This window comes from Camelina sativa, chromosome 11 (genome assembly GCF_030686135.1).
Source record: "Camelina sativa cultivar CO46 ecotype springtype chromosome 11, ASM3068613v1".
NCBI lineage: Eukaryota > Viridiplantae > Streptophyta > Magnoliopsida > Brassicales > Brassicaceae > Camelina > Camelina sativa.
This window is the reverse complement of record NC_141890.1, coordinates 10,109,701-10,135,341: the sequence shown is the minus strand read 5'-3', so window position 1 is coordinate 10,135,341 and position 25,641 is coordinate 10,109,701. Positions and strand designations below refer to the sequence as shown.

Sequence of the window (25,641 nt, the reverse complement as noted above, 5' to 3'; positions counted from 1 at the left end):
AAGATTCTTGTAGGAAATTTCGTGGAGACTTTTTTTGGTTTTTTGTTAAAAAAGCGTCAGAGTCTGCGTCATGTGTCTGCCACCTGACATTATAGGACGGACATGGGGTCCCATAATCTAATAGACATGTGTAGAGAGATTTGCACGTTTACTTTTTGATTGTTAACAAACATGCTGCTGTTTTATGATTCGAGTAGTGGGAAACTACGTGGTGTTTCAAATGAAGATTAGAAAACTCCAAATTGTTTTCGTTTTATCTATTTCAACTCCATGCTTTTTGTGTTTATTGATTTAATTAAGCTTTAAGCCATATTGGTATGGAAGACGTGTGTGATCAGTGTTTTACATAAATCAAGTCCATTACACTAAGATATGTCGACAATTAATTTCTTAAGATATTAAAAAGTCAAATTTAGGATTTTTTTTTCGTTCTTTAATGAAGTTATATATCTGAAAATCTTATTGAACATGTCAATATACACACAAAGAAACTGAAATGCGGCGAAAAGTAGGTGATTTGTAGAAAAGCTATTTTATACAAATTGGAAATCAGTTATAGATGAATCTTATTCTGGTTTATATTTTTCCTCATTTTAAGAAATAAATTTGACTATTTCTAATATTAATAGATCAAAGGATTGAAAAAGCAAAAAACAAACACCGCGAACGACTAAATCGGCACCTTTCACGTGATTAAAGAAAACGTTTTGGGGCAAAAGAATAGTCTTACAAACAATCTAATTTTGTTGAGACTTAAATAGCCGGTACAGTGTATTAGTGTTGAACTGTTCATATATATGCACGTGTATGTACAGGGGCGGGTACAAAGCATAGAGGGGTTGGGCACGTGCCCAACACTGAATTTTTCAAAAAAAAAATTTATATATAATTTTAATATATTAACTTTGACTTAACTAGATAGAAAAGTTGTTTGACCGTGTGTATTGAAACAAAAGATCTCCAAACCAATTTCATAATTAATGTTTCAACCCAAAATAATTAAACAGAAAAAAGCCCATAATACTTTTTTAGTCGTACAATAATAGATTAGTCTTAGTTTCTTTTTTAACAACGATAGGCATTGACCTAGTTTCTTTCTATCGACAACTAAATTGTTTCTCTGCTGTTTTTTACTTTTCCTTAGTTCTCAAGCTATCCAACATGTCCACCGTAAGTACTTTCTTATTAATTTATATTAAAATTACAGTAGAAGAAATTAAATTTTGTTCAGTTTTAGATAAAATCTTGTTCGTTCATTATTTATATCTTTGTAAGGCATGTGTATTGTCTTTTATATGATAATTCATTGATATACCATACTTTCTTATTAATTTATATTAAAATTACAGTAGAAGAAATTAAATTTTGTTCAGTTTTAGATAAAATCTTGTTCGTTCATTATTTATATCTTTGTAAGGCATGTGTATTGTCTTTTATATGATAATTCATTGATATACCAATTTTGTAATCTAAACTTCGTTTTTACTATGTTAATAATTTAATATAATTGTGTTTTTGTTAGGTTCCAATTCATAGTTATTTCAAAAAAAAGTTTGAAGCAACGTCTGAAAAAACTCCTGTAGATTTGCCTTGGATCCAGCAGATAGAAAAAGAATATTGGAATATCATCCTAATGAAAGAGATGAGGTAAGACGCAAATATTTGATTAGAGGTCTTTGTCAACCTAGAGGTCATGATTTTCCTAAAACACTATCAGGAGAAAAGTTGAGAAGATTCAATCCAGAATGGTTTGATCTCTATAGCAGTTGGTTGGAATACAGTGTGAAAACAGACAAAGCTTATTGTTTGTTTTGCTACTTGTTTAGATATTACACAGAAAATAAAGGTGGAAGTGATGCATTTGTTTAGAGATCATGTAGGATCGTTGAATAACTTTCACAATAATGCATTAAAAAATGATGATGCTTTGATGAAGCAAAGTCAATCAATTGTTCATGCTTTTTATAAGCAAGATAACATAGTCAAAAATGAATACAAAATCAGATTGAATGCTTCAATTGATTGTTGTAGATATTTACTACGACAAGGATTACCTTTTAGAGGTCATGGTGAGTCAATGGAATCAGCTAATAGGTTTTTAGAGCTTGTGAAATATACTGCAGGGCAGAATGAGCTAGTAAGCAAAGTTGTGTTGGAGAATGCTCCAAAAAATAATCAGATGATATGTCCTGAAATTCAGAAAGATATAGTGCATTGCTTTGCAGAGGAAGTTATTAGATTTATAATTCAAGAAGTTGATCATGATGTATTTTGCGTGTTGGTGGATAAATCTGCAGATGTTTCTGATAAAGAACAAATGGCAGTGCCTTTTCGTTTTGTTGATAAACATTGGACAGTCAAAGAAAGATTTATTGGTCTTGTCCATGTTAAAGAAACAATTTCTGCATCTCTGAAATGTGCTATTGATTCATTGTTTGCCAAACATGGTTTGAGTATGAAACAACTAAGAGGACAGGGCTACGATGGAGCAAGTAATATGAAAGGTGAATTCAATGGGTTAAGATTTCTGATTTTGAGAGAAAATAGTTCTGCTTATTATATCCATTGTTTTGCTCATCAGCTTCAGTTAGTTGTCGTGGCAGTTGCTAAAAAGCATTTTGAAGTTGGAGACTTCTTTGATATGATTTCTGTTTTGGTAAATGTGGTTGGAGCTTCTTGTAAGAGAAAGGATATGATTCGAGAAGAATATCGAAAACGAATCGAGGAAGTAATCAATCGAGGTGAAATTAAAACAGGAAAAGGATTGAATCAACTCTCACTACAGAGACCTGGTAATACTCGTTGGGATTCTCACTACACAACATTACTGCGGTTGGTTGATTTATTTTCTATTATCATTAAAGTACTTGAGTATATCGAAAAGGATGGTTCTGATAGTACCAAAAGACGACAAGCTAATGGTCTTCTTAAATACTTTAATACCTTTGATTTTGTGTTCTACCTGCAATTGATGTTGCTTATCCTTGGTCTCACGAATAGTTTATCAGTGGCTTTACAAAGAAAAGACCAAGACATTTTGAATGCTATGAGCCTAGTGAAATCCACCAAACAGCAATTATGCAAGCTCCGAGATGATGGATGGGATTCTCTTCTTACTAAAGTTTTTGCTTTTTGTGAGAATCATGACACTGAGTTGCTCATTATGGATGACGAATTTGTTGACCCAAGAAAGCCAAGAAAAAGAAGCAACATGACCAACTTGCATCATTATCAAGTGGAGTGCTTTTACACTGTATTGGATTTGCAAATTCAGGAGTTTAATGATCGTTTTGATGAGGTAAACACTGAATTACTTGGTTGTGTTGCTTCTTTAAGTCCTATTGATTCATTTCATGAGTTTGATCCGTTGAAGGTTATGAGATTATCTGAGTTTTATCCCAAAGATTTTACTTCTGTCGATCGAATATCACTTGAACACCAACTTGGTTTGTACATCGATAATATCCGGGAAGATGAAAGATTTGCTAATTTGAAGAGTCTGGGGGATCTTGCACATGTGATGGTAGAGACAAGGAAATATCTTTCGCATCCTCAGGTTTATCAACTTCTGAAGCTAGTTTTGACTTTACCTATAGCCATAGCAACGGTTGAAAGATGTTTTTCTGCAATGAACATTGTGAAGACTAGTTTGCGCAACCGTATTGGTGATAAGTTTCTAAATGATTGTTTAGTCTCTTTTATTGAAAAGGAATTATTTGATAAGGTGACAAATGATATAGTGATGAAAATGTTTCAGGATATGAAAGAACGTAGGATAACTTTATAAATTTGTTTTGTTGTAAGACTTATTATTATTTTTATTTTAACGATTTATTTTCATATTGTTATAATTTTTTATAAAAAAAATTAATGTTATTTTGTGTTCCGGATTAAAATATGTTCTAGATCCGCCACCGTGTATGTAGTTGTGTAAATGTAGTCTCGAGGAGAAGCTTTAACCCCTACTGACGTCGAGCCACCTAAAAACCAACTAGAAAATGAAACCTTAATTTTAAACTAGAAAATTAATTTTGTGAGGTCTGAATAAATTATTGTACAACTATTGTCACTACAACTTACTAAAACTTGAGGATGAGGAAAAACGTGCTCTATCACTTTTGTTGACTTTAATTACCTTCTCATCTAATTTCTCCATTATTAATAAGGGTTATGTAGAGTGTCTAAGAGCACAGCATGTGGTCATCTTACGAAAATGTTTAAAAATAGAAAAATAGAAAAAAAGAAATGATAATGTTTGAACATGAGAGATAATGTGTATGCAGGAATATTTTACATCCTCAAATTGTTGGATATTTAAAAATTTAATTAAAATTTATTCTTAAGATAATTTTATAAATATGATCTATAATGATGGTCTAAAGCACCTTCATCTAAAGTTTAGGTTCTAACTATAAAACCGTTGAGATATCTTTAATACACATGACATTTATTTAGTGGTTCAAATATTAAGATTTAAATACATAATCAATCTTTAGACTACTTTTATTGGGAAGGTCTAAGAGAGAGTGTATTCAAATAAATAAAAAATAAATAAAATTATGATAAATGTATTAGAAATAAAAGAAAAACTCTTTAAATATCTCCACTAAAAACAAAAGTCTCCACGAAAACCCTCTCTAAGATATTCATAAACATAGAGACGACTACTTGAGATAGATTCAGTGTATTGTTCTCTAATCTCGTTAGTAAGCATTTGGCTGGATTGTAGTAGTAGCTGGATTGTAGTAGTCAAGACTATTAAGAAAACCACTGATTAATTTTTAAAATATCCTTTATTTTACCTCTACCTACCTGACTAGTGGTTTTTAGTTGTAATTTGATTTGATGAGTTTCACTAATCTGCAAGTGCACCGTTAAGAGGCTTAAGAGTTTTTTTTTTTTTTTTTTTTTTACTAATAGAAGAGCACAGTAAGGATTTTTTTTTTTTTTTGATAATTTGTATGCTCATTGATGTATTTGTATTATCATTTTCAATTTAATGAACAATGAAGGTGTTAAAAAAAAGAAGATAATTTGTCACTTCCTAAAATACTGGAAATGAAATCTATTGAGAGCATTGTTTTTAGTTTTATCATTTAAAGTTTTAAAAATAAATAAAATAGTTAATAACCAATCCAAAAACATGATAATTTACTAAAACAATTAATTAAACCCTAAATATTGAGAAATTATCAAAATCATCAATTTTATACTAATAACATTTTGAAGCATAAGTCATATTTGTTAAATACTTGAAGTTTCTAAACTCTCATTGTCAAAGTAAATAATTAGTCAGCACTAATTTCAAGTTTAGTAGGCTAGAAAATCACTCTAATGTCAGTTCTCATTGCAAAAGAAAAACTAATCATCTAAAGAATTGACTACTCATATATCGTGAATTATTGATCAAAGTTAAAGGCAAAAATCGATAGAAATGAAATAGACATTATAGCTTGCATAAATAAGAGTAAGGATAAGAAATGTTCTCTAATTGTCTAAGTAGAGATGGAGATATATACATGGTTTAGAAGTTTTTTTTTTACTTTTTAGATATATACATGGTTTACGCTCCGACGATTTTTCTCTCTCGTCTAAGGCGATTTCTCCAAAAATCACTTCTGGCAAAACCTCTTTTTTTGTCACTGTCTCCAGCCGGCACCGGCTTATCTGGCGTCGGTCGGTCATTTACTCTTGGCTTCTAATATTTCCTTTTTAGATTTAGGTAGTATCAATGGCAAAATCAAAATCACAAATTCTCTTCGGTTGCATCTTGATGGTGATAGATATGGCACCATCTCAGACTTGGGTTGCGTCTCAATACACCCAGTTTTCATTGAGAATTTTGGATCCGAGCTTGATAAGCGTTGGATGGGTTGGATTCTGTTGTAATTGGTTTGCTTCTCAACTTTGCGTCCATTGGATGTCGATTCAATCGAATCGTTATTTCCTTCCGTTTGGCAGGTTTATTTCAAGCTTTTGCCGGTGGAATTTCCGGTTTGCAACCGCTGACTGTTCTCCTACTCAATTGTATGGAGGTTTCACTTTGGTTTTTGACCCCAGAATCCATGGAGTAACAACTTTGCTTGAAGGATTTGGGATTCTCAGAGATCATATTGGAAATCAAGGAATCAATTTCGGAATGGATGATCTTCTTATGGCTTCACTAGTGGACTATATACAAGTGAACATTCGAATTATGGATTCTCAAATGCGATACTCGTGGGTTGTTGGTGATGATGTTGTTGTTCCTGTTACCACACCACAAGTAGTTACTTTAAGTCCGAGGTGGAAGCTATGTTGTCAACAATTTTCATTACCCACTACCTTATGGTTTGGGTATGCAATTTGGATTTTCGTTACGAGAATTTGCAAGATTAGAGTTGATGAAGAGCAGTGGCGGAGCTAGGAAATCATCACATCAGGGTCAAAAAAAATTATTAGGGTCAATTATGTGATTTAAAAATTTTATCAGGGTCAATTGTGCTATTATACCAGGATCAATTTGATTTTTTCTAGGCTCAAAGATGGATTGATGCTTATTATGGATCATTACGTGAGAAAAGCAAAGTCACTGGTTCTTAAAATGACACTGATACAGACTAATTGGTATCAGATTGTTGATTGTTCAGGGCTATCATCGAAAGCATTGGGTTTTGTAACTATTGGTATGAGTGTCTACTATATATCCAATCGGGTGTATATAAATATTGTATAAAGAAACTAAAAACAAATAAATTATATATATATATATATATATATATATAAGATATATATGCAAACCAAAAAACCGAGACTGTCTTAAGAACCACATAAAATATGGACCAATCCAAAATATATGGTAATTTATTTTGGTTATCATATTTGTGTTCTTATGTATGAGATTAGTTGTGAGTTTTCTTTCTTTTTTTTTGTATATATGTTCAACACGATGTGTACTAGTCAAAAAGAAACATTACAAAGTCAAACATTACAAAGTTAATTACTCACTAAAACTTGTTCATACGACCCATAGTATTGTCTCGTCGACTTCAGAGGTTCTTCCAAGTCTTCTTTTGCTGCTAACAATATTACGAGTCCCCTCGTAGTTAGTTTATTGCATGTATCGCTATCTTATAATAATGGCGTACCGACTTAAAAGAAAAATGGAGGTTGACTTGAGTGTAAATCAATCCATTTAGTCTCTTTGATATACTCGATATTGCTAAAATACAGAAAATATAAATATGACAAATACCGTTGAGACATAGTCCAAATTATATTTGTTGATAGAAAATCAACCCGTCCACAACTTGTTTTAAGTCATTCTAACTAGTGTCTAGTGACCATATGAAGTAGCCTCTCGAGTTGATCAATCTTCAATATATAGTATGAAAACAAATAGTTGATATAAAGTTCCATATTCGAGTTGATCAATGACCACGCTTTAGAACACCGGGATCCCTTAGAACACCTCCCAAACATCACCCCATCGCCAAAAACCCTTATTTTTATTTTTCAGAAAATAAGCATCGCGACCATTTGTCCCTTCTGCTCTCGCAGTCAAACATGCATGCCTTGTTATCGGTTCTCAAACAAGAGCTTATTTTCGTTCAAGTTTTGTCGGATTCTTATAAACTTGTTCGTCTTCTTATTGAATCCAATGTTAAGGTCAGAGGAATTTTGTATGACAACATTAGTTATCTCTGGCTCCGGTTTATCTTGTTATCTTTTAGCTTTGTTTCTCACAGTGTTAAAATTGTGGCAGACTCTTTGGCAAAGAGTGTCTTGTCTTCCTTAAACTCTTCTTCTCTTGGAGTGTAATGGTTTTTGAATCAATATAACTTGTTTGCCATTGAATCTATTTTTTTGTTAAAAATTTGATTTGCACGTATATAAATTAAAACACTCGGTTCTCTCTCATATATCTACAATTCTGTGAGACCTCAAATAGCCATGTTCACAGCTTGTGGCCTATACTATATGGCTGTATTTGCAGACTATATATAATATTTAAACATAATAAACACATCAAATATGCCATTGACTGAGCATATGATGTTTTGACAATAAACAAAAACTAATATAAATGTGCAAAACTAATCACTAAATAAGCTGTGTCATTCATTTACATGGTTCAAGACTTCAAGTTGATGGATAGAACTGCATTGTATAGTTTTTACTACCTCTAACTTTTGGATATTTCAAGATCCATACTATATACTTTAAGTTATCCTAAATTGATAACAAAAAGAAAATAAAAAAATCACGGAGAATACAAAACGTATCAGACAAAAGATATAAACAACGTTAAAAGACCTTTTTCCAATGAAGTTGCAGCTGCATTGACCAATTACACCATATATATACCCATACATATGTGTCTTTGTGTGTGTGTGTATACATATATGTGTGTGTGTGTGTTTGATTCTCTAGCTTATACGTCAGCGCTAGGATGTAATAAGTTAACGTGCATCTTCCAATATTAGACTTAGTCAATAGAGTGTGTATTAAATATCTATTACTAAAGTAATTTAAAGAAAAAATCTCTAAAAAGAAAGAAGTGCGGATCTTAGTCCAAACTTTTGTTATTATGATAAGAGTAACAACAAACATGGAGAATTTTGAACCAACTTGAATTTAAATATAGAATTAAATGAGACCTCATCATAGTTCACTAATGACAAACAAATATTTGTTTTTCCTTCTTGTATGGTTTCCAGACATTTTCCGGTCTTTGTTCTCATTTTACATAAACATTTTTTCTTCAGTTGGATCTATAAATTTAACATTTCATAGAAAAAAGAAATCTAAGAAACTCTCTAATTATAAAGACTTACAAGATTTCCAGAGAAAATTTAGAACAGAAAAAGGGGTTGGAATGAACAAGCATTTAGATTTCGATAAAACCCATTTCGGAGTCTTCAGTTTATTTGTTTGTGAAGTCAATAGTCCATACTTCACGAATCATATAATCAACAATGTCCAAAGTCCATCGATATCAGAACTATAAGGGACTTTTATTACAAGAACCATATATCCCATACCAAATCAAGCTTCTTAAAAACCTCTTTCTGTAAAATTAACGAGCAAGAATGAAAAGCGTTACGAATTACTATTAACTTTGATAAATAAAATAAAAAAGTTACCAGATAAAGGAAGTATATAGATATGGGATTTTACTTTTCTTGCGAATACAAATAAAATATGTAACTATGTATATTGGATTAAAAAGACATCTCATATGCATATGCCAAAAGAAAAGGAAAAAAAATTCATATTTATATGTAATTATGTATACACGAAATGCATATTACAAAATCCTGACGTTTCTCATCTTTCATCACCACTATAAGGGACTTTTATTACATGTGTAGCAAATGCATATTACACGAACTATAAGGGACTTTTATTACATGTGTAGCAAATCCAGTCCAACCTATATATATATATAATCAACATAAAATGAAAAAGAAAAGTAACGTGCTATACCAGAAATTAGGTATTATTACTAATAACAAGGACCCTTCCGGTTGCAGTTTAGAGGGCCAGCATCTGCGGTTAAAGAAGGAACCAAGTTTCCCGGAGCGACTGTGAATCGCTGAGCAGAACTGTACGGCAGCCCAATGCTACCATAACCGGAAGGTACGAAGTAAGCTCCATTCTTGAAAACGTCATTTGAGGTTCTCCATCTCCAGTTATTCCACCCTCCTTTTACTTCTCTCTTCGTCACCTGTTTGTTTTCATTATGCTTAGCATTTTATTCCCATGCATTAATCGTAGTAATAGTTTATCTAGTATCTTATATATATATATATATATATATATATAGTTATATACTAATGATCTTTAGACATTAATCATTATACATAACCAAAACCGGACGTTTAAATATTTAGTTAGTCGTCTAAACGCCGATAGTAAGGTACCGTCTAAGACTAATATTAAAAGACAGAAAAAGACAAGCTTATAAATAGGATATAAAATATATAATGTCAGTAGGTCAAACTCAACCTAATTTAGACTTGAGTAATTCTATTTACGTTTCTTGTTTTTCAGAGCTAAACGTAATTTTAATTTTTTCTTTCAGAAATTAGTAATAATTTTGTAGTATGATTTTAGGGTCTCCACCGGACCAAAAAAGTCCAAAAATACTTTCGGCTAAAAAAGACCAATCTGCATGCCTCTCTCTTTTTTTTTTCTTTTCTAGATCAAATAGTATCGATAGTCTGATTTCGTTCATAATTTAAATGAGTATAACTTATAAGTATATATGTGTGAATTATATGTCAATATTGAATTAGAAGGACGAAATTAAAATACCTGTTTGCTATTAGATTTATCAGAAGCAATGAAATAGTTGCCTTCACTGAAAATGGTGGGATCGGCGCTACCACCAATTGCATACATTATCCATTTATCGTATCTATTGTTTGCCACATGAGCGTACCCTCGTCTTACCCTGCAACCACCACACTTTTTACATTATTACATGTCTAATTCTGCATTAAATTAAATCCTTAAAATATAGTTACTTTAGTTTTTAAATGGGGAAAAAAAAGAAACTAAATTACCTTGGCATTCTCTCCACTAGTCCTGGTCCAAAATGATTGAATGCCACGGTCACTTTCATGTTCACATCTTGCACAAAATCGTCGTTGTGTCCAAGCAACATCACCTATACATATATAACAACCAATATCAAAATTTGATATTAATTGCTCGAGACATTAACTAGCTATAGTAATGATTAATGTAAATCTAAACTGACTTTGTCATGCTGAGTGAAATAGTTGTTGGAAATGGTGATTCCTGTGGAAGCATGGATCACATCGATGAGCCCGTCCGTGCAACGCGCTAGGTAACAATGATCGATCCAAATATTTGACGAGCTGAAAATGGCGATCGCGTCACCGTCCGATCCCTTACGGTGACCAACATGCGTCGTGCTGCTCCTCACCATCCCGTATTTTCCCGGTTTGCAGTCGTGGATGCTGATCCCATGCACGATTACGTTTGTCACGTCTTGTATTGTGATGCAAGGTCCATAAGCAATTTCCACTTTTGCCCCTCTGCCATCTATAGTTTTATAGCTATTGACCATGAGCTCATTCTCTAGGGTTATGACCATATCTTTAGCGAAAGTGATCCACAACGGTTTCTCTTGGATCACGCCGTACCGCAATGAACCTGGTTGAGGGTTCTGTGCATTGTCGTTAGTGTTTGTGACAACATATAAATTACCTTTCTTGCCTCCCAAGGTAGATGAACCAAACCCAACCACGCAATCCGCTAGGGCTTTCCGATTGGCAGCCCAGTCAGACTTGAGCCGCCAACATGAGTCCACCGGATTCATGACATTCTGAGGTTTCTCAGGAAGGTAGTTAGCAACCGTCGGGTTATACCCGTAATAACCGTTATTTACGGCATGAACCAAGGAATGACATAAGAATAGTGCCACAAGGAGGCACGAAATGGTGAAAAGAGTCATGGTCCGGTGTGTTTAAGGTTTGAGTAGGGATACTAAGAAAAGGGAAAAGATGGGGAAGTACTTAAGGGAGTGTTAGATGAGAGATGTGTCAGAAAGATTAGAAGGTGTGGTAAACACGATCTTGTCCTAATAGTGGCCTAAAGATCAAAGTTGTATTGGTGAGACTTCGGTGTTGTTACACAAGATCACATATACGTGCTTCCCCACGAACATTTCTCTAGCCAACTTGCTTGGATGGAGAGATACAAATGTCTTAATCATATTGTTTAATAAATTGTATTACGTTAATTGGTAATGTTAATCTGGTGGGGTGTTATGTGTACGTGTACCAATCCAATACTATTTTTTGTTTCTTCTACAATTTCACTTCAGACACTCCATAAACTATTTATTTTTGAGTTTTCTTTTTAACAAAAACCAAACCGATACGTAGCCGAAAATAAAACCAAACCGAACCAAAAATTAAACCTAATCACAAATAATTTATATGGTTTTCAATTTATTATCAAACCAACCAAAACCCAAGGAGTTAGTCGAAATAAAATTAAATTCGGATACTTAAAACGGCAAGCAGTTCAAAAAACAGCTCTAATTAATAAACCAATCAGAATATATAAATGCAACATCACTACGAAGAAGCTGAAGAAGAGAAGTTGTTTTGCTGCAATTGCATGATGCCTTGAGAACCAAGAAATCTTGTGTTGCCCTTGAGAAAAGCAGAATACCAATGAGCAGAGAGTTTGGGAGATCTCTTGCGATTAGGGTCGCTGAAATTCACAGAGTACAATCCAAAACTAAACTCATATCCCTTCACTAATTCGTATAAATCCATAAATGACCATACAAAGTAGCCTCTCGTATCTGATCCATTCCTACACATAGTAATATCTTTTATCTTTTAGTACATCAACAAGAGAATAGAAGATAAAGGTACAAGAAGAAACTTCACTTACCTTACAGCATTGAGCACAGCATCAATGTAAGCATGTAAATACTCAATCCTTGGTGTGTCCTTCTGTTGCAGCTGCAAATCTTGCTTCATTGGTGTACCTATTCGTTTGCATTGGCAAGAGAATTAATAAGACTAAGACACAAACAGGAGAGAGAGAGAGAGAGAGAGAGAGAGAGAGAGAGAGAGAGAGAGAGAGAGAGAGAGAGAGAGAGATCAGAGAAGAAAGAGTGAAAGAGAGACCATTTTCAAGAATATAGATAGGTGGATTGCCATAGCTCTGCTTCATATACTCAAGAACACTTTCCATAGCCCATGGAGCAACAGCATACTTTTCCAAACAAAAAAAAACAAAAAAAAACTAAGAAAGATGGATTGAGAACACTTCTGTGTTTGAAGACTTAACTGTATCTGAATTTGGTAGCCTTGAAACTTTTACCTCAAAAGCTGAAAAATTACCGAGGTCTGTCTCTCCCAAGCAGTAAAACAAAAGAAGAGATGGTTAGCAAAAACAAAAATATCAAGAAATAAAAGAGAAGCAGAGACATTGTTTTGTTATTCAAAAGATAAGAGTTTGATTCCTACATGTCATAGATACGCCCATGTCTGAGTAGAAATCCGGGTTTCCTGAAAGAGAACGTTTGAGTTCAATGTTTGTAACTGAAGCCGCAAGGTAGTGGATAATTCCTATGAAGTCAGATGAGCCTTTAACTTGTTCTGATTCTTCCTTTGAGAAAACTGGCAGTCTTGATCCAACACTATTTTTCATTTCTTCTGGATAGTCTCCGTATATAAGAGGCCCAAGCATCCTGGTTTTTAAAGAGCAGAGAGTTCTGTATTCAGCTAAAAACCTTAGATATGTTTTGCAATTGGAAAAGTCTTTTAGAAACTGTTTCTGCCTGACTCACCAACCGAGGTAGAAATCTTTGGCTCTTTGAATTGCAATGTCATCATCCGTGGCGCTTGTAAACCCTAGTGCAAATAAGCTAAAGCCTACAGAACCACCTTGTGTCTCCTGCACATTATACACAATTTGTTGCTCATACTCACACATTCAAGAGATGGTTTCGTAAAATATATACACAAGTATAAGCAACATATACCTTATACTTTTGCTTATATAGTCTTGAAACAGAGGAATGCGCAAACAATAAGTTATGGCCTACTATATACGGTTCGGTTGAGGAGTTTCCCCATGTGCAGTTTCTTCCCGGTGAGGAGCAACGACCAGGTGGTGTGATCCCATCGTTGTAACCTCCAATAGTGAATACATTAGCCTCGTTGATCGTGGTCCAGAATTTGACATGATGCCCAAACTCTCTAAAGCAAACATCTGCATAAGCAGTGAAGTCTTCGCTGCAATGACAAGACTTTAGCCTTACATAATTCTGCGGTTGTCATATATGTATAGGTGATGTAACAGAAAACTAAGTAATTACGGCTATTTAGCGTACATGATTCTACGGTTGATCCATCCTCCATAGTCATCCTCAAGATATTGAGGGTGATCGTAGTGGAACAGTGTAACATGTGGTTCAATTCCTGTAGTAAGTTTACTTAAGTCCAAACTCAATACAACTTGGAAATTTTTGGTATCCAATATTTGGTTAGGATATGAAAACATGTCTCACCATAGCTAACAAGTTCTTGAATAAAGTCCTTGTAGAACTGTAGACCCTTTGGGTTAACAGGACCTCTTCCATCTAAATGAGAGATAAGAACTCATCAAGACAAAAACCCGGCTTAAACACTTAAATAGTCTTTAAGAAGACATACTAGGTATAAGCCTAGACCAAGAAATGGAGAATCTGAAGGCATCTAAGCCAGTTTCCACCATCAGCTGCACATCCTCCTGCACATGCAAAAGCAAAAATTTTAATCTCATAACAAATTAAGACAATGTTAATGTTGTCAACTTTTTAAGAGTTTGCATAATGGTGGATTAAAAAACCTTGTATTTATGGTACCCATCACATGCTATGTCACCGTTACTACGGTTACCTGTCAGTATAAGACTATGTAAATTTAGGCTTTTCTAGAATGAGATAGAATCCAAACGACAAAACTTGAATTTCCAAAGTTGAATTTTAATTAAGAGTCAGCATATTGGTTAAACAATAATTGGACTGATACTAGACTCCTAATTATCATTAAACTAAAATCATAGCACCAAACAAAATAAAAAGCTTATTACGAGAGTGAAGGAAAGTATCCCAAACGCTAAGCTTTCTCCCATCTTCATCAAAAGCTCCTTCCCACTTTTACAACAACAAAAAAAAAACTGAGTATAAATGGAATAATACTAGAAGTTGTAAAAAACCGAACTCGGACGAACCTGATAAGCAGAAGAGGCGGCTCCGAAAGCGAAGCCCTCGGGGAAATCGTTCCTGCCGCAGCATGTGACTCTTCCAGACAATGCAAGAAGAAGAAAAATGGTAAAAAGATTTAAAACCAGTTCCATTGTTCTGTTTCTCTCTCTGTTTTGCTCCATGCTTTTGTGGAAATAAGTTGTAACGCACCCGAGAGAATGAAAATTAAACACACTTGTCTCTATCAATTTAGTCAGCGTGGACTCAAAAGAAAGAGACACGGCACACGGACATGTGTTTCTGAAATTCTGATCATCTTATCTTTAAGATTATTACACACCACCACAATAAAAAAAATACTTCCTTCTGTTATATTATTATTTCTTGATTTTTTTTTTTCGTAAGAGATATAACAAAAGACTAGGAAGAAAACTTTAACATCAAGAAAAATTACATCGGCATAAATGTTCGAAGCCAAAGTTATCACACTCGCAACTACTAGGCTTATTGGCTACACCTCCTTTCTTAACAAAGTCGTTTATGCATGTTTTGTTTCCGTCGCTGCCGCATCCTCCCACAAATATATCCTTCCTGACGCGTAGGCTAGACGCCATGGGACTTAATCCAGCTTCCACTTCTACTGCGAGTATATATCAACCACAAGAATACAATGATGTAAAGTTTGAAGATGGTCTTTCTAATGGAAACAACGTTTTTCGCCATTGACAGATTAGAGTAAACAATCAAATGAAAAAAAAAAAAATAAATAAGGGTTAGGTATTACCTTTAACATGACTGAAAATGAAAGATATGAGAATACAACAAACCAGAAGCAAAGTGGCGGATCTCATGATTCTTACTGTGTGGATTTTATATTTTCCAAATTGTTGAAATTATCTTTCTTCTCTGTTTCTTTTAGTATTGGCTGATGGTGGAAATGAAATGAACAAAAAAAAAAGGCTTAATATGAACACACTTTGGAAAGGTACTCACTTAAAGACAAACTTTTCTTCAACGTAATTGATGGGTAGATTTAATTAGTTTTGGAAAGGTAATCTTTAATTTTCTTTTGATAGAATATTGTTGGTCAAACAATTTGAATTTGTCATGAATCTAGTATATATTTATTTTCAATATAAGAGAATTTTGGGAACTTACAGATTTTGTTAGTGTTAAAAATGGGAAAGACACCCAGGCAATACAAAGACCTAACTGTTAATTTGGTTAATTACTAGATTTTCACTGGCAGGACTATTTTTTAAAAGAATAATGTAATTTTTTTAGTAAATTAATTATATATTTGACTAATACTTTTTTTAATATTTTATATGTATATCCGCTATGTATCTATATTTAGTGTTCAATTACCATGTTTTAGTTTTATTGGTTTAAAATCTATGAGCGATTTTTTTTTGTGTGTGCACCATGAGATTTTTTTTTTTAACTAAACACTATTTAGAAAAAAAACTCCACGGTTAGTAGTCCAAATAGGAAGAAAACACTTACAAAGGCAATTGCTGAAATTAAAGATCTAGACGAGCGAGATTGACCATGAGAGATTTTATAGAGTGAGTTCACTAAGAAGTGGATACGTAGAGAAATACATTGTTTTTTGTTTTTAAATTTGTAGCTAATTAATAGTATTTTTATTATACATATAAATTTAACTGTTAGTGAAGGACAATTTAGCTTTCTCATTTTCATTGATACAAATATAAATAATCTAACACTTTAGTATAATTAGAAAAGTCTCAAAGACAAAGCAAACTCAAAAAATCACCATAATTATGAAACCAATATAATTACGTCAGCGTAACTTAAAGTCAATAAAATAAATAATCTATCGCAGTAGTATTGTATTAGACAAAAAGAGTTATGTTGATTGTTAGCTTATGACGGAAACTGTGACGCCCATCCGTTCAGGTCAGCTTGTCATTTTAAAATATTCCTCCAAAAGCCAGAGGGCTATGGTGGTCAAGCTCACTCTGACTAAAAACTGTGGCATTCTCCAACAATGTGGTGCACCGCAAAATTTCTGTTCCAAATCTGTCAATTTCCAAGAGTAAGACGCACCAGTTAGAATTAGTGAACAAATGTAGTCAGCAGGACACCAATGAATGGAGAGACAACATAGTTAATTGAGTTGGCAAAGAATAGTTTTTTTGCTCTTCTCCTATAGTTAAATAGAATGACATAAGTCACTATAATTAAGAATACAGAATTAGTAATTTCGTGTTCTAGTACTCTAACATTAGTCTCTATGTGGGTTGTAAGATGAGACAATAACCCACTTTTTATATTACCTCTAACTGCTAGCTATTACTTATTATATACGTATCTCTTAGCAGAAATTTAAGTGTTCATCAAACTGTATGAGAGCTTAAAAGTTCTGAAGCAAGGAATGAATATAGATTATAAACAACACAAACATCAACGCTCACCTTTGTTAGTAGCCGATATGCGTGTGGAAGCACATGCAAGAATGGAATAAGCTTATGACGCTCCGCAAGTAACTCCGAAAGACACTTGCCAAAACAGAAACATGTGCATAGTATCCAAATTAGTAAAGCCCCAACAACAAAGCAAACGTACAGGCAGAACCACGATCCACTCAAAAAGCTCAGGAAGTCAGGATATAGTCAAGCTTTACTATGAATGCTAACATATTTTTTCGATTCCGTATTTTTCAATCTCATCAGTTCATAAATTCTCTCTTCTTGCACTTGTTTCCCTTTAAAAGGGTGGTGCATGATCTATCATTCACAAAGTATGATTAAAAAAATCAAAAGTAGCAAAGAGGAAGAATCAAACCATTTCAATCCCGTCTTTGCACTTGATTCCAACAACAATCCTGCCAAAAAAAAAAGAAAGAAAGGAAAACACCTTTAAAACCCCTACTGTTGATATGGTGATCTTGGCACACATCCTTATCTCGATTTCACCATATCGAGAGAGAATCACAAAGTATAATCTATTGAGATACCAACACAAGTTTCACAAAAAAAAAAAAAAAAAAAAAAAAAAAAAAAAAAAAAAGAGACAGTGAATACACATACATATGTCTATACCCTACAAATTTAGCACAAAAATGACAAATACATACATAATTCATGTTGTCTAGAGAAATAATCAGTTTATAGAGTAGAGATATGAATCAAATTACTAACCTCAATCAAAACATAAATTGAGTAACCCCTTCACTTTCACCAGCCTGTAGATTGTACATATGCACGTAAAAATAAATTGAACGTTACTTGAAAAATCTTAATATATCAAAAATAAATAAAAATGGGATAACAATTGAAAATTTTATTAACCTGATGCCATTCTTGTCAATGTGAAGCACATACATATCTTATCAGTTAATCATCTTGAAGCCCTCGAGTTCTCTAGTAAGTTGTCGTGTTTTCTCTGATTAACCCATAAAAATAAACTGCAATAAGCCTTTGGAATTGTGATGAAGCCATTTATGTTTTATCTCCATTGTAGATGATAATAATGAATCAGATTATCAAAAGAAGGATATAGCGACGAGAGAGATAAAAGATATATTGTACCAAAATAAAAGCTCCTCGTGAGATTAGGTAAGATTTTTTAATTTTCATAGATGATGATTTGATTTAGGCAATGTTTACTTTCTCAAATATTTCACAGAATAGAGGGATAATATGCCATTTAATTTGTTTCTCATTTAACAACTGAACCATAAAAATCTTTCTTTATCTATTGTTGATATGGAAGATTAATTTTTGATATATACTAATTATCATTAGCACTTAATCTTTTTGATTTTTTATTTTTGGATAATTAATATCAATGACATGTTTGTAAATAAGTTTGAACTTCAGGATTTATTTAATAAATGCCTCCAAAAATGTATATATAGATACATTTGCTTAGGTATGTTTCATGTTTGAATAAAAACAAAAGGGTGTCTCATACTACAATTTCAATGTGTCACTTACCGGTAAATATGTGTAAATTAATACGTGTTATCCGTGCATGACATTTTCATCTAAAGAAAACCAAATATATATAATTTATAAGAAAACATTTAATTATACAACTCAATACAAAAGTTTGTTAGTGAGGAAAATTTATATACATTATTGTATTTTAAATGATAATTTTTAATTTATTTATTTTTCAAATTCTCAATTACTTAACTTTTATCTAATTAATTTATAATTTTGTTTAGAATGTTTTTTCTTCTTCTTACGTTTTATACAGTTTATAACCTAATTACATTAAATTTATTATTAGATAAAATATAGAATTTAAAACACTTAATTTTTTTTCTATAATTAAACAGAGGTATATGCATATATGGTATATTAGTGTATATTTTTATGTGTACATTTTTTTTTTTGGAATATTAAATAATTTATAAGTTAATTTTCCAAACTAGGACTACAAATCTATAGTATATGAAATAAACTAATAGTTTTAGTGTTGATTCTATAGTCTAAACCCACAATTCTAGGCGGATCACGCAACATGTTTAAAGATTTTTAATCCACAAAAACTTATCATACGAAATCCGTAAAGGTAAAATATAGTATGTGAGGCTAAAAGTCACTTTTTATCAGATCAGTTTTTCAAACTTTTAAATAACAATAGCTCTTCACTTACCTTCTTATAAAATTAGAAAATAAAATATGTATATATTTACAACTATGTTTGTTATCTTTTAAAATATTTAGTTTCTATAAAAAAAAATCAAATATAAATAGAATTAATATGTTTATTGAATTAGTTATTTAATGCCAATGACATGCATATAAATAAGTGTCAATTTCAGGATTTATTTTATAAATGTCTCCAAAAATGTATATATCCCTTATATAATAAAACGAAAATACACAACATTGTTTTGTAGACTATATAATTTTAATAAGTTGGTTACAAATAGGTTATAGATTAAGTTTTATATTATTTGTATAGTCTGGATTTATTGTTTCCAAAAATCTTAAAGAGACTATTCTAAAGAATTATTTGATATCATCTAACTTACCATATTAATTTCTTTTATTAAATTATTCATCAAATAAAATCCTTTGATATCTAACTTTAAATATTAATTTGTTAATTATTATTATACTTCACCTCTCATTTTTATATATGAGTCTATTTTGTGAAACAAATAAATTATCATATTATTTATTAGAATTAAAAAATAGTTTCATTTTCGGATATACCATAAGTTGAATATTTAAAAAAAAAATACAAATGATTCAATCTATAATATTCAACTTTTATTAATGTTATTCTTTAAAACTAATATCTATTGAATTCAAATTTTTACTGAGTAACGGGTCAAAATTTTAATATTTAAATTCAATTTCGTACTATTTTGTTGAATATTATAATTTTAAATAATATAATAAACTTTAAATAATTTATTTTGAAATATTTTTAAAATATTGAAACTTGATATTAATGTTAGAAACTATAAGCACTCTAAATAGGTTTGTTATAGCAATGTCAATAATATGAAAGAATTTCAAAAAACCAATTATATTAAAACAAAAAGTATAACAATATATTAAATTACTTATACTATAATAACTCACTTTTTAAAAACTAAATTCACAAAATTATGTATTATAATGACATTCAAGTCATGAGGTAGAATATACATTGTTGAAATAACTCACTTACATAAACTAATACAACATATTAAAATCTTATTTTAAAATATAAAATATACAAATTTTTTTATAAAATAAAATTTAACCAGTGTTATTGCACGGGTACTTTATCTAGAATCATTAACAGTATAAAACTTACAAAATAAGTGTCTTTTTCAAGTCATCATATTTAGCATATGATTTTATTGCATAATATTTTATCCAAAAAACTTTTAAAAACAATCACATAAATTATATTTTATAAAAAAATTACAATATAAATAAAATGAATTTCAATCCGTGCTCTAGCACAGATATTAATCTAGTAAGTATAATAAGATAAGAAACAATTGACCTAGAATTGAAATTGAACATCTCTGATCCTAAGAAAAATGTAAAAGAGGGAATTATGGTAATTAAGAAAGATACTTTTCAGTCATTGCTTGGATAGTTGGATTAATATTTGCATGTCATTTTACCAAAAAAAAAAAAAATTGCATGTAACTCCTAACTTAAAACTTAAAAGTGGCAAATGTGGCATGCTACTATCATCACATCCCTTTTGTTTTCTTATGGTGGATGCAAGTACTGAAGTGATAGTGAAGATGATAAGATGTGTCATTAGATTCCAACCCTAGTACGACCAGTTTTCATGGTGTGGATTAGGCTGACTCTTCAAATAGTTTTCTTATAATTTCCCTATAATTTTCTATCTACTTATTTTATTAATTTGATAGAATATTCAAAATCCGAATAAATTCATAATTCACATGCTTAGCATTAAACAGAATGATACATTTTTTATCGATAAATATAAACAAAAGGAAAAAAATTAAACATTGAGATAACAGAAGAGTCAGAATAAATCTCTTTTAAACAAAATCTTTATCACGATTATAATTTTTTTTAAACAGTATATTTATTATTTGTCCATCCATAAAATGCAGCGGAGAGACTTCCCTTGCACTAACAAATCAAAAGCCTTGTTGATTTCCTCAAATTTCAGTTCATGTGTAATAAAGCTATCCAGGTTAAGCTCCTGCAATTGTAAACGAGATAGTTCTCCCCATGAAAACATAACATGTAAAGCTGTAATCATACAAATATAGATAAAATATGTAAAATACCTTTTTTAAGTAATGATCCACGAGAATCGGAATATCTAGTTTTGGTTTAAGACCACCAAACATGCTTCAATGTAGATAGCATATGTTTATCCATGATCAATGAATATTATTTTTATATAATATTAAGTGCAGTGCCGTGCCCAGATTTATCGGGGTTTAAGGCAAAATTACATCGGAGGTCATTTTAATATATTTTAAAAAAATAAATAAATATTAAAATTCAAAATTATAATAAAATAAACATTAAAAACTTAAAATTATATAAATTTTTAAAAAACAAAAAAAAATAATCTAAAAAACTAAAACATAATTGTTTTTCCTTCTATTTCAATAAACTCTTTCACTAATTTCTCATAATCTTTCTTGCTTCCGTTTCACAACATTACTCTATTCATTTACAATTTAGGGTATTATTTTCCTTTTTGTATATTTTTTAAACATATCTATATATCTATATATATATATATATATGTATTCAAAAGGAGTCGTATATGGGTTGTTTAGAAAATAATAAGACTCCCAAAACCATAATAATACACCATATTTTCTAGAATTAAAGGTTTTAAAAAACAAAAAAAACAAACTATATATTTTGGGGGCCTAAGGCAAATGGCTTTTTTCTTACCCATATGCACGGTTCTGATTAAGTGATAGCTAATCTGAAATCTTTTATTTTTACTAATGTTTAAGCTTTTCCAACGCAAAATAAGTTGTTTTAATATTTTTTGTCAACAACATATACGTATATAAAGTTGAAGGATGATGTAATGCACCAACACAAACCATGACATTACATATTTAGATTATTTTTTGGTTGACCTGCACATATTATTTCAAATACTATCTAGTAGCCCAATCTGAATTTGATTTGATTTTTTTTTTTAATCATGTTATAAAATATATATTATATATAGCTTACAAACATGTTCAGTGGAAATATTATTTACAAGTTGTAAAGAAACAGAACGACTAAAACTACTTTTGGATTTGGTTATGTTAACGAATAAATAATACAACCTGGACGGATGAGACTATTTGTTAGAGTAGACCAAGGCCAACTAAAACTATACTAGTTTTTAGTGTTTTATAAGATATAAACCAAACTTGGGATTTCACTCTTTCACGTGGTCAGAATAAGCCAAAAAATTAGTGACATTAAAAGACAGAAAGACACATTCAATTGAAATACAACGAGTACTAGATTACCTAGCTCGAATTTATCAGGATTGAGATCAACTCCAATGATCTTTCCAGCCCCACGCAGCCTGGCTCCTTCCGCAACCTGTTATTAAATCATTTAGTTATGTATTACTTATCAGCAAATAAATAACTATAATGTTTCTTAAATCAATTAAATATTGGGACACAAAATTGATACCGCAAGTCCAACAGTACGAAGGCCAAAAACTGCAATGGTGGAGCCTTCTTCAACGTCAGCCACTTTCCAAGCTGCTCCAACTCCTGATCCACGTTGAATTATTATAATAACAACCCCACCCCCTTGATATCTACTTCTTATGTTTTAACCCCACCCCCCCCCCCCCACCCCACCCCCCCCCCCACCCCCCCCCCCCCCCCCCCCCCCCAAAAAAAAGTTCTTAAATATGCTGTCACCCCTGATTTCTACCAACCCTAGGGCAACAAATATATAAGAAACCTGTGGAGACACCGCAGCTGAGTAATGCCGCCTTATTGACCGGGATTTCAGAAGATATTTTGACGAGATGCGCGATATCCACGACAGTAAATTCAGAAAAACTCGATACAAAGAGAAAATGGTAAATATCTTCTCCAAAAGAGTCTTTGAATCTTGAAGTCATTCCGTATCGTCTAGTGTTTGGTAAAGGGTCATCAGCAAATCTTGCGCACCAGTTGCTCTTTGAGGATTTGCAATCTTTACAATCTTCACAGTGAGGTTGAAACACTGGCAAAACGACGTCGCCTAGTTGAAATCCATCCACATGTTCACCAATGTTCTCTACCACACTAAAGTAATTTCAACGAGATAAAGTAATTAGGTAAATTCTTGTAAAAAAAAAATGAAAGTTAAACAAGTATATACAGAAAATTTACCCGACTGCTTCGTGTCCTAGAATCCTAGGAAACCTTGCAAGCGGTCCCTAGAAATTTCAAAAGACTAATTAGTGAGAGAAAAAAAAATTAATTAGTGTTGATAAGTGTAAAAACTTACACAGTCTAATTTCCAGAAAGTTAAATCGGTGTGACATAGAGATGTGCATAGGATCTTAATCCTAACTTCGTAAGGTTGGGGTGGATCAACGTAGATCTCTTCTATCACCAATGCTTCTCCTGGTTTTCTAGATATTGCTACTTTGCATCGAATTGGCTTTCCTTCGTGAATGGAGAATGATGATGTCTTGTCCATGATGGTGAATTAATTATGAACTTATTTTGAAGTGGATATGTAAAAGAGAGAGAGTGTCACCTGTTCTTATAATCTTCTCTTTATGAATATACGTTCCTGCATGCAAAACGATTGCATAGTTTTTCATCTATACCATTATTTTATAATAAATCATTTTTTTAGTGGACTGCTTCTAATTGAGCTAGTCTCTAATCTAACCAGCCTACCTTAATTTTTTTTTGAAATTAATCGTAAGAAAATGAAATTCTTGGCAGCAGTCTCGATCAGATCGTGGTGGGTGATTTAAGACAAAACTAAAAGCCATCCAATAAATATCTTCTAATTTAATCTTGATTCTATGACTAACGTATTATTAATTTAGTTGAACTTAGAAATCTAAGATAATTTACACAACCAGGACATATAAGCCTAATTAATGGCCTCGTGTGTTAGTGTCCTTACTAGATTCAAACTTAACAAAATGTATGTTGTTGACCAAAAAAAGATTAAAAAAGGTTATCCTACACGTTTGCTAAAATATGCATTTGAGATAGCAAGATTCACGTGGTTCTTAGTTTTAAATAAGACCGTCTTATTATACCACATCAAAGTCTTTACTTTCGTGCATCGATTGTGAATGAGAGTTATTTATTTGCTTCGAGAAGAACCATGTGAGGATATTCAAAAATGAACCAAAATAATGGTTGTTATAGAGTACTCTCTCTAATATAGATTTGGATGGAGTGTTGAGCAGAGAGTCTTAACAAAACTTTAAGGTATTTCAGTCTCGTCACTTTTTTTCTTCTTTACGATTTTACCAACATCGAAAAAGATTCAAAATTCCACATCATAATAAACTAGTTATATTATTATTCGATCTTTATTTTATTTGTAGAGGTATAACAAAAAAACTAGCAAGGAAAATTACATCGGCATAAATGTTCTTCGCCGAAGTTATCACACTCGCAACTACTAGGCTGACCACGTCCTTTCTTAACAAAGTCATTTATGCATGTTTTGTTTCCGTCGCTGCCGCATCCTCCCAAAAATATATCCTTCCGGCCGCATTGGTCCATTGGATTCAACTCAGCTTCCACTTCTGTATTTATTTATTCAAAAAAAAATTTGAATTGTACATTTCAGATCTTACTTATTGATGATGCAAACATGGTTATAAAACATGGTATGGAAACCATATTAGGGGTTTTAGAATTTACCTTTAACATGGCCCAAAATGAAAGACATAAGAACACAAGAAACCAAGAACAAAGTAACAGATCTCATGATTCTTATTGTGCTGATTGATATTTTATCTTTTTCACTCTTGTTCCTCCTTTCTCGTTTCAATGAATGATATATATATACACTTAATTTTGTTGTGTCAATAATACACACACATAATCAACAAAACTTTTGGTAAACATATATATTTGATTTATTCCTTTTTTTGGTTAGCATATCACTTAATCGTGGGAAGAAATCTTTAGTCTTATGGATTTTGATTTACTACTATACAAAATTTATTGATAATAGTTTCAGAATCTCAGAGGTTTTGGAAACTTATAGATTATTCAACATATTTATAAATGATAGGAATGGAATACTTGAATGACTTAAACCAAGTTTGAACGATATAGTATTAGTTAAATTAGTTAAGACTGGAAACGGAAATGGATAGGCGGAAACGAAACATTTCGGAAACGTAAAACGATTTTTTTCTAAAATTAAAAAATGGAATCGTTTTGAAAACATATGTATATACATAATATAACACCAAACATTAAATACTATATC

At 31.7% G+C, this 25,641-nt stretch overlaps 6 protein-coding genes across 7 annotated transcripts; 1 reads left to right on the top strand and 5 right to left on the bottom strand.

Annotated features, from left to right (window-relative positions):
* The first annotated feature begins 1,593 nt into the window (after positions 1-1,593).
* LOC109127254 (uncharacterized) lies at positions 1,594-3,787 on the top strand. The gene has a single exon (XM_019231822.2). It carries the CDS (start codon positions 1,856-1,858, stop codon positions 3,785-3,787), a length of 1,932 nt encoding a protein of 643 aa, XP_019087367.2. The 5' UTR covers positions 1,594-1,855.
* A 5,452-nt stretch (positions 3,788-9,239) lies between these two features.
* Positions 9,240-11,522, bottom strand: LOC104722827 (putative pectate lyase 16). The gene is made up of 4 exons (XM_010441067.2): positions 10,748-11,522; positions 10,551-10,654; positions 10,300-10,438; positions 9,240-9,709 (listed from the first exon to the last, which is right to left on the bottom strand). Exons 1-4 carry the CDS (start codon positions 11,465-11,467, stop codon positions 9,488-9,490), a joined length of 1,185 nt encoding a protein of 394 aa, XP_010439369.1. The 5' UTR covers positions 11,468-11,522; the 3' UTR covers positions 9,240-9,487.
* Positions 11,523-11,946: 424 nt separating this feature from the next.
* LOC104722824 (beta-glucosidase 3-like) lies at positions 11,947-14,950 on the bottom strand. Of its 2 annotated transcripts, XM_010441064.3 has the most exons (13): positions 14,752-14,950; positions 14,611-14,674; positions 14,368-14,417; positions 14,193-14,268; positions 14,048-14,119; positions 13,871-13,958; positions 13,520-13,772; positions 13,325-13,431; positions 13,002-13,225; positions 12,856-12,881; positions 12,660-12,747; positions 12,421-12,517; positions 11,947-12,339 (listed from the first exon to the last, which is right to left on the bottom strand). In XM_010441064.3, the coding sequence occupies exons 1-13, from the start codon at positions 14,905-14,907 to the stop codon at positions 12,096-12,098; spliced, it is 1,545 nt and encodes a 514-aa protein (XP_010439366.3). In that variant the 5' UTR covers positions 14,908-14,950; the 3' UTR covers positions 11,947-12,095. The 2 variants fall into 2 exon arrangements, with proteins under 2 accessions (XP_010439366.3, XP_010439367.1); XM_010441065.3 differs by lacking the exon at positions 14,752-14,950 and having other exon boundaries at positions 11,997-12,339; positions 13,520-13,767.
* A 123-nt stretch (positions 14,951-15,073) lies between these two features.
* LOC104722826 (putative defensin-like protein 235) lies at positions 15,074-15,685 on the bottom strand. Its single transcript, XM_019231595.2, has 2 exons — positions 15,510-15,685; positions 15,074-15,362 (listed from the first exon to the last, which is right to left on the bottom strand). The coding sequence occupies exons 1-2, from the start codon at positions 15,574-15,576 to the stop codon at positions 15,166-15,168; spliced, it is 264 nt and encodes an 87-aa protein (XP_019087140.1). The 5' UTR covers positions 15,577-15,685; the 3' UTR covers positions 15,074-15,165.
* Positions 15,686-21,269: 5,584 nt separating this feature from the next.
* LOC104727852 (alcohol dehydrogenase-like 5) lies at positions 21,270-23,877 on the bottom strand. Its single transcript, XM_087472338.1, has 7 exons — positions 23,674-23,877; positions 23,556-23,602; positions 23,140-23,468; positions 22,861-22,943; positions 22,637-22,764; positions 21,483-21,546; positions 21,270-21,394 (listed from the first exon to the last, which is right to left on the bottom strand). Exons 1-7 carry the CDS (start codon positions 23,866-23,868, stop codon positions 21,278-21,280), a joined length of 963 nt encoding a protein of 320 aa, XP_087328464.1. The 5' UTR covers positions 23,869-23,877; the 3' UTR covers positions 21,270-21,277.
* An 810-nt stretch (positions 23,878-24,687) lies between these two features.
* On the bottom strand, positions 24,688-25,223 carry LOC109127598 (putative defensin-like protein 234). Its single transcript, XM_019232551.2, has 2 exons — positions 25,065-25,223; positions 24,688-24,946 (listed from the first exon to the last, which is right to left on the bottom strand). The coding sequence occupies exons 1-2, from the start codon at positions 25,129-25,131 to the stop codon at positions 24,759-24,761; spliced, it is 255 nt and encodes an 84-aa protein (XP_019088096.1). The 5' UTR covers positions 25,132-25,223; the 3' UTR covers positions 24,688-24,758.
* Between the last annotated feature and the right edge of the window lie 418 nt (positions 25,224-25,641).

What these genes read in the sequence shown, in the direction of transcription:
- LOC109127254 (XM_019231822.2), top strand. Translation starts at nt 1,856, where the DNA reads ATGCATTTGTTTAGAGATCATGTAGGATCGTTGAATAACTTTCACAAT.
- LOC104722827 (XM_010441067.2), bottom strand. Translation starts at nt 11,467, where the DNA reads ATGACTCTTTTCACCATTTCGTGCCTCCTTGTGGCACTATTCTTATGT. An exon ending in CTAGTGGAGAGAATGCCAAG is followed by an intron (nt 10,439 to 10,550) that starts GTAATTTAGTTT and finishes TGGTGGTTGCAG; the next exon opens with GGTAAGACGAGGGTACGCTC. An exon ending in ATAAATCTAATAGCAAACAG is followed by an intron (nt 9,710 to 10,299) that starts GTATTTTAATTT and finishes GAAAACAAACAG; the next exon opens with GTGACGAAGAGAGAAGTAAA.
- LOC104722824 (XM_010441064.3), bottom strand. Translation starts at nt 14,907, where the DNA reads ATGGAGCAAAACAGAGAGAGAAACAGAACAATGGAACTGGTTTTAAAT. An exon ending in ATGGGTACCATAAATACAAG is followed by an intron (nt 14,269 to 14,367) that starts GTTTTTTAATCC and finishes TTGCATGTGCAG; the next exon opens with GAGGATGTGCAGCTGATGGT. An exon ending in TATATAAGCAAAAGTATAAG is followed by an intron (nt 13,432 to 13,519) that starts GTATATGTTGCT and finishes TATAATGTGCAG; the next exon opens with GAGACACAAGGTGGTTCTGT.
- LOC104722826 (XM_019231595.2), bottom strand. Translation starts at nt 15,576, where the DNA reads ATGAGATCCGCCACTTTGCTTCTGGTTTGTTGTATTCTCATATCTTTC. An exon ending in CATTTTCAGTCATGTTAAAG is followed by an intron (nt 15,363 to 15,509) that starts GTAATACCTAAC and finishes TACTCGCAGTAG; the next exon opens with AAGTGGAAGCTGGATTAAGT.
- LOC104727852 (XM_087472338.1), bottom strand. Translation starts at nt 23,868, where the DNA reads ATGGACAAGACATCATCATTCTCCATTCACGAAGGAAAGCCAATTCGA. An exon ending in CTAGGACACGAAGCAGTCGG is followed by an intron (nt 23,469 to 23,555) that starts GTAAATTTTCTG and finishes AAATTACTTTAG; the next exon opens with TGTGGTAGAGAACATTGGTG. An exon ending in GTGTCTTTCTGTCTTTTAAT is followed by an intron (nt 21,547 to 22,636) that starts GTCACTAATTTT and finishes TCTACATTGAAG; the next exon opens with CATGTTTGGTGGTCTTAAAC.
- LOC109127598 (XM_019232551.2), bottom strand. Translation starts at nt 25,131, where the DNA reads ATGAGATCTGTTACTTTGTTCTTGGTTTCTTGTGTTCTTATGTCTTTC. An exon ending in CATTTTGGGCCATGTTAAAG is followed by an intron (nt 24,947 to 25,064) that starts GTAAATTCTAAA and finishes AAATAAATACAG; the next exon opens with AAGTGGAAGCTGAGTTGAAT.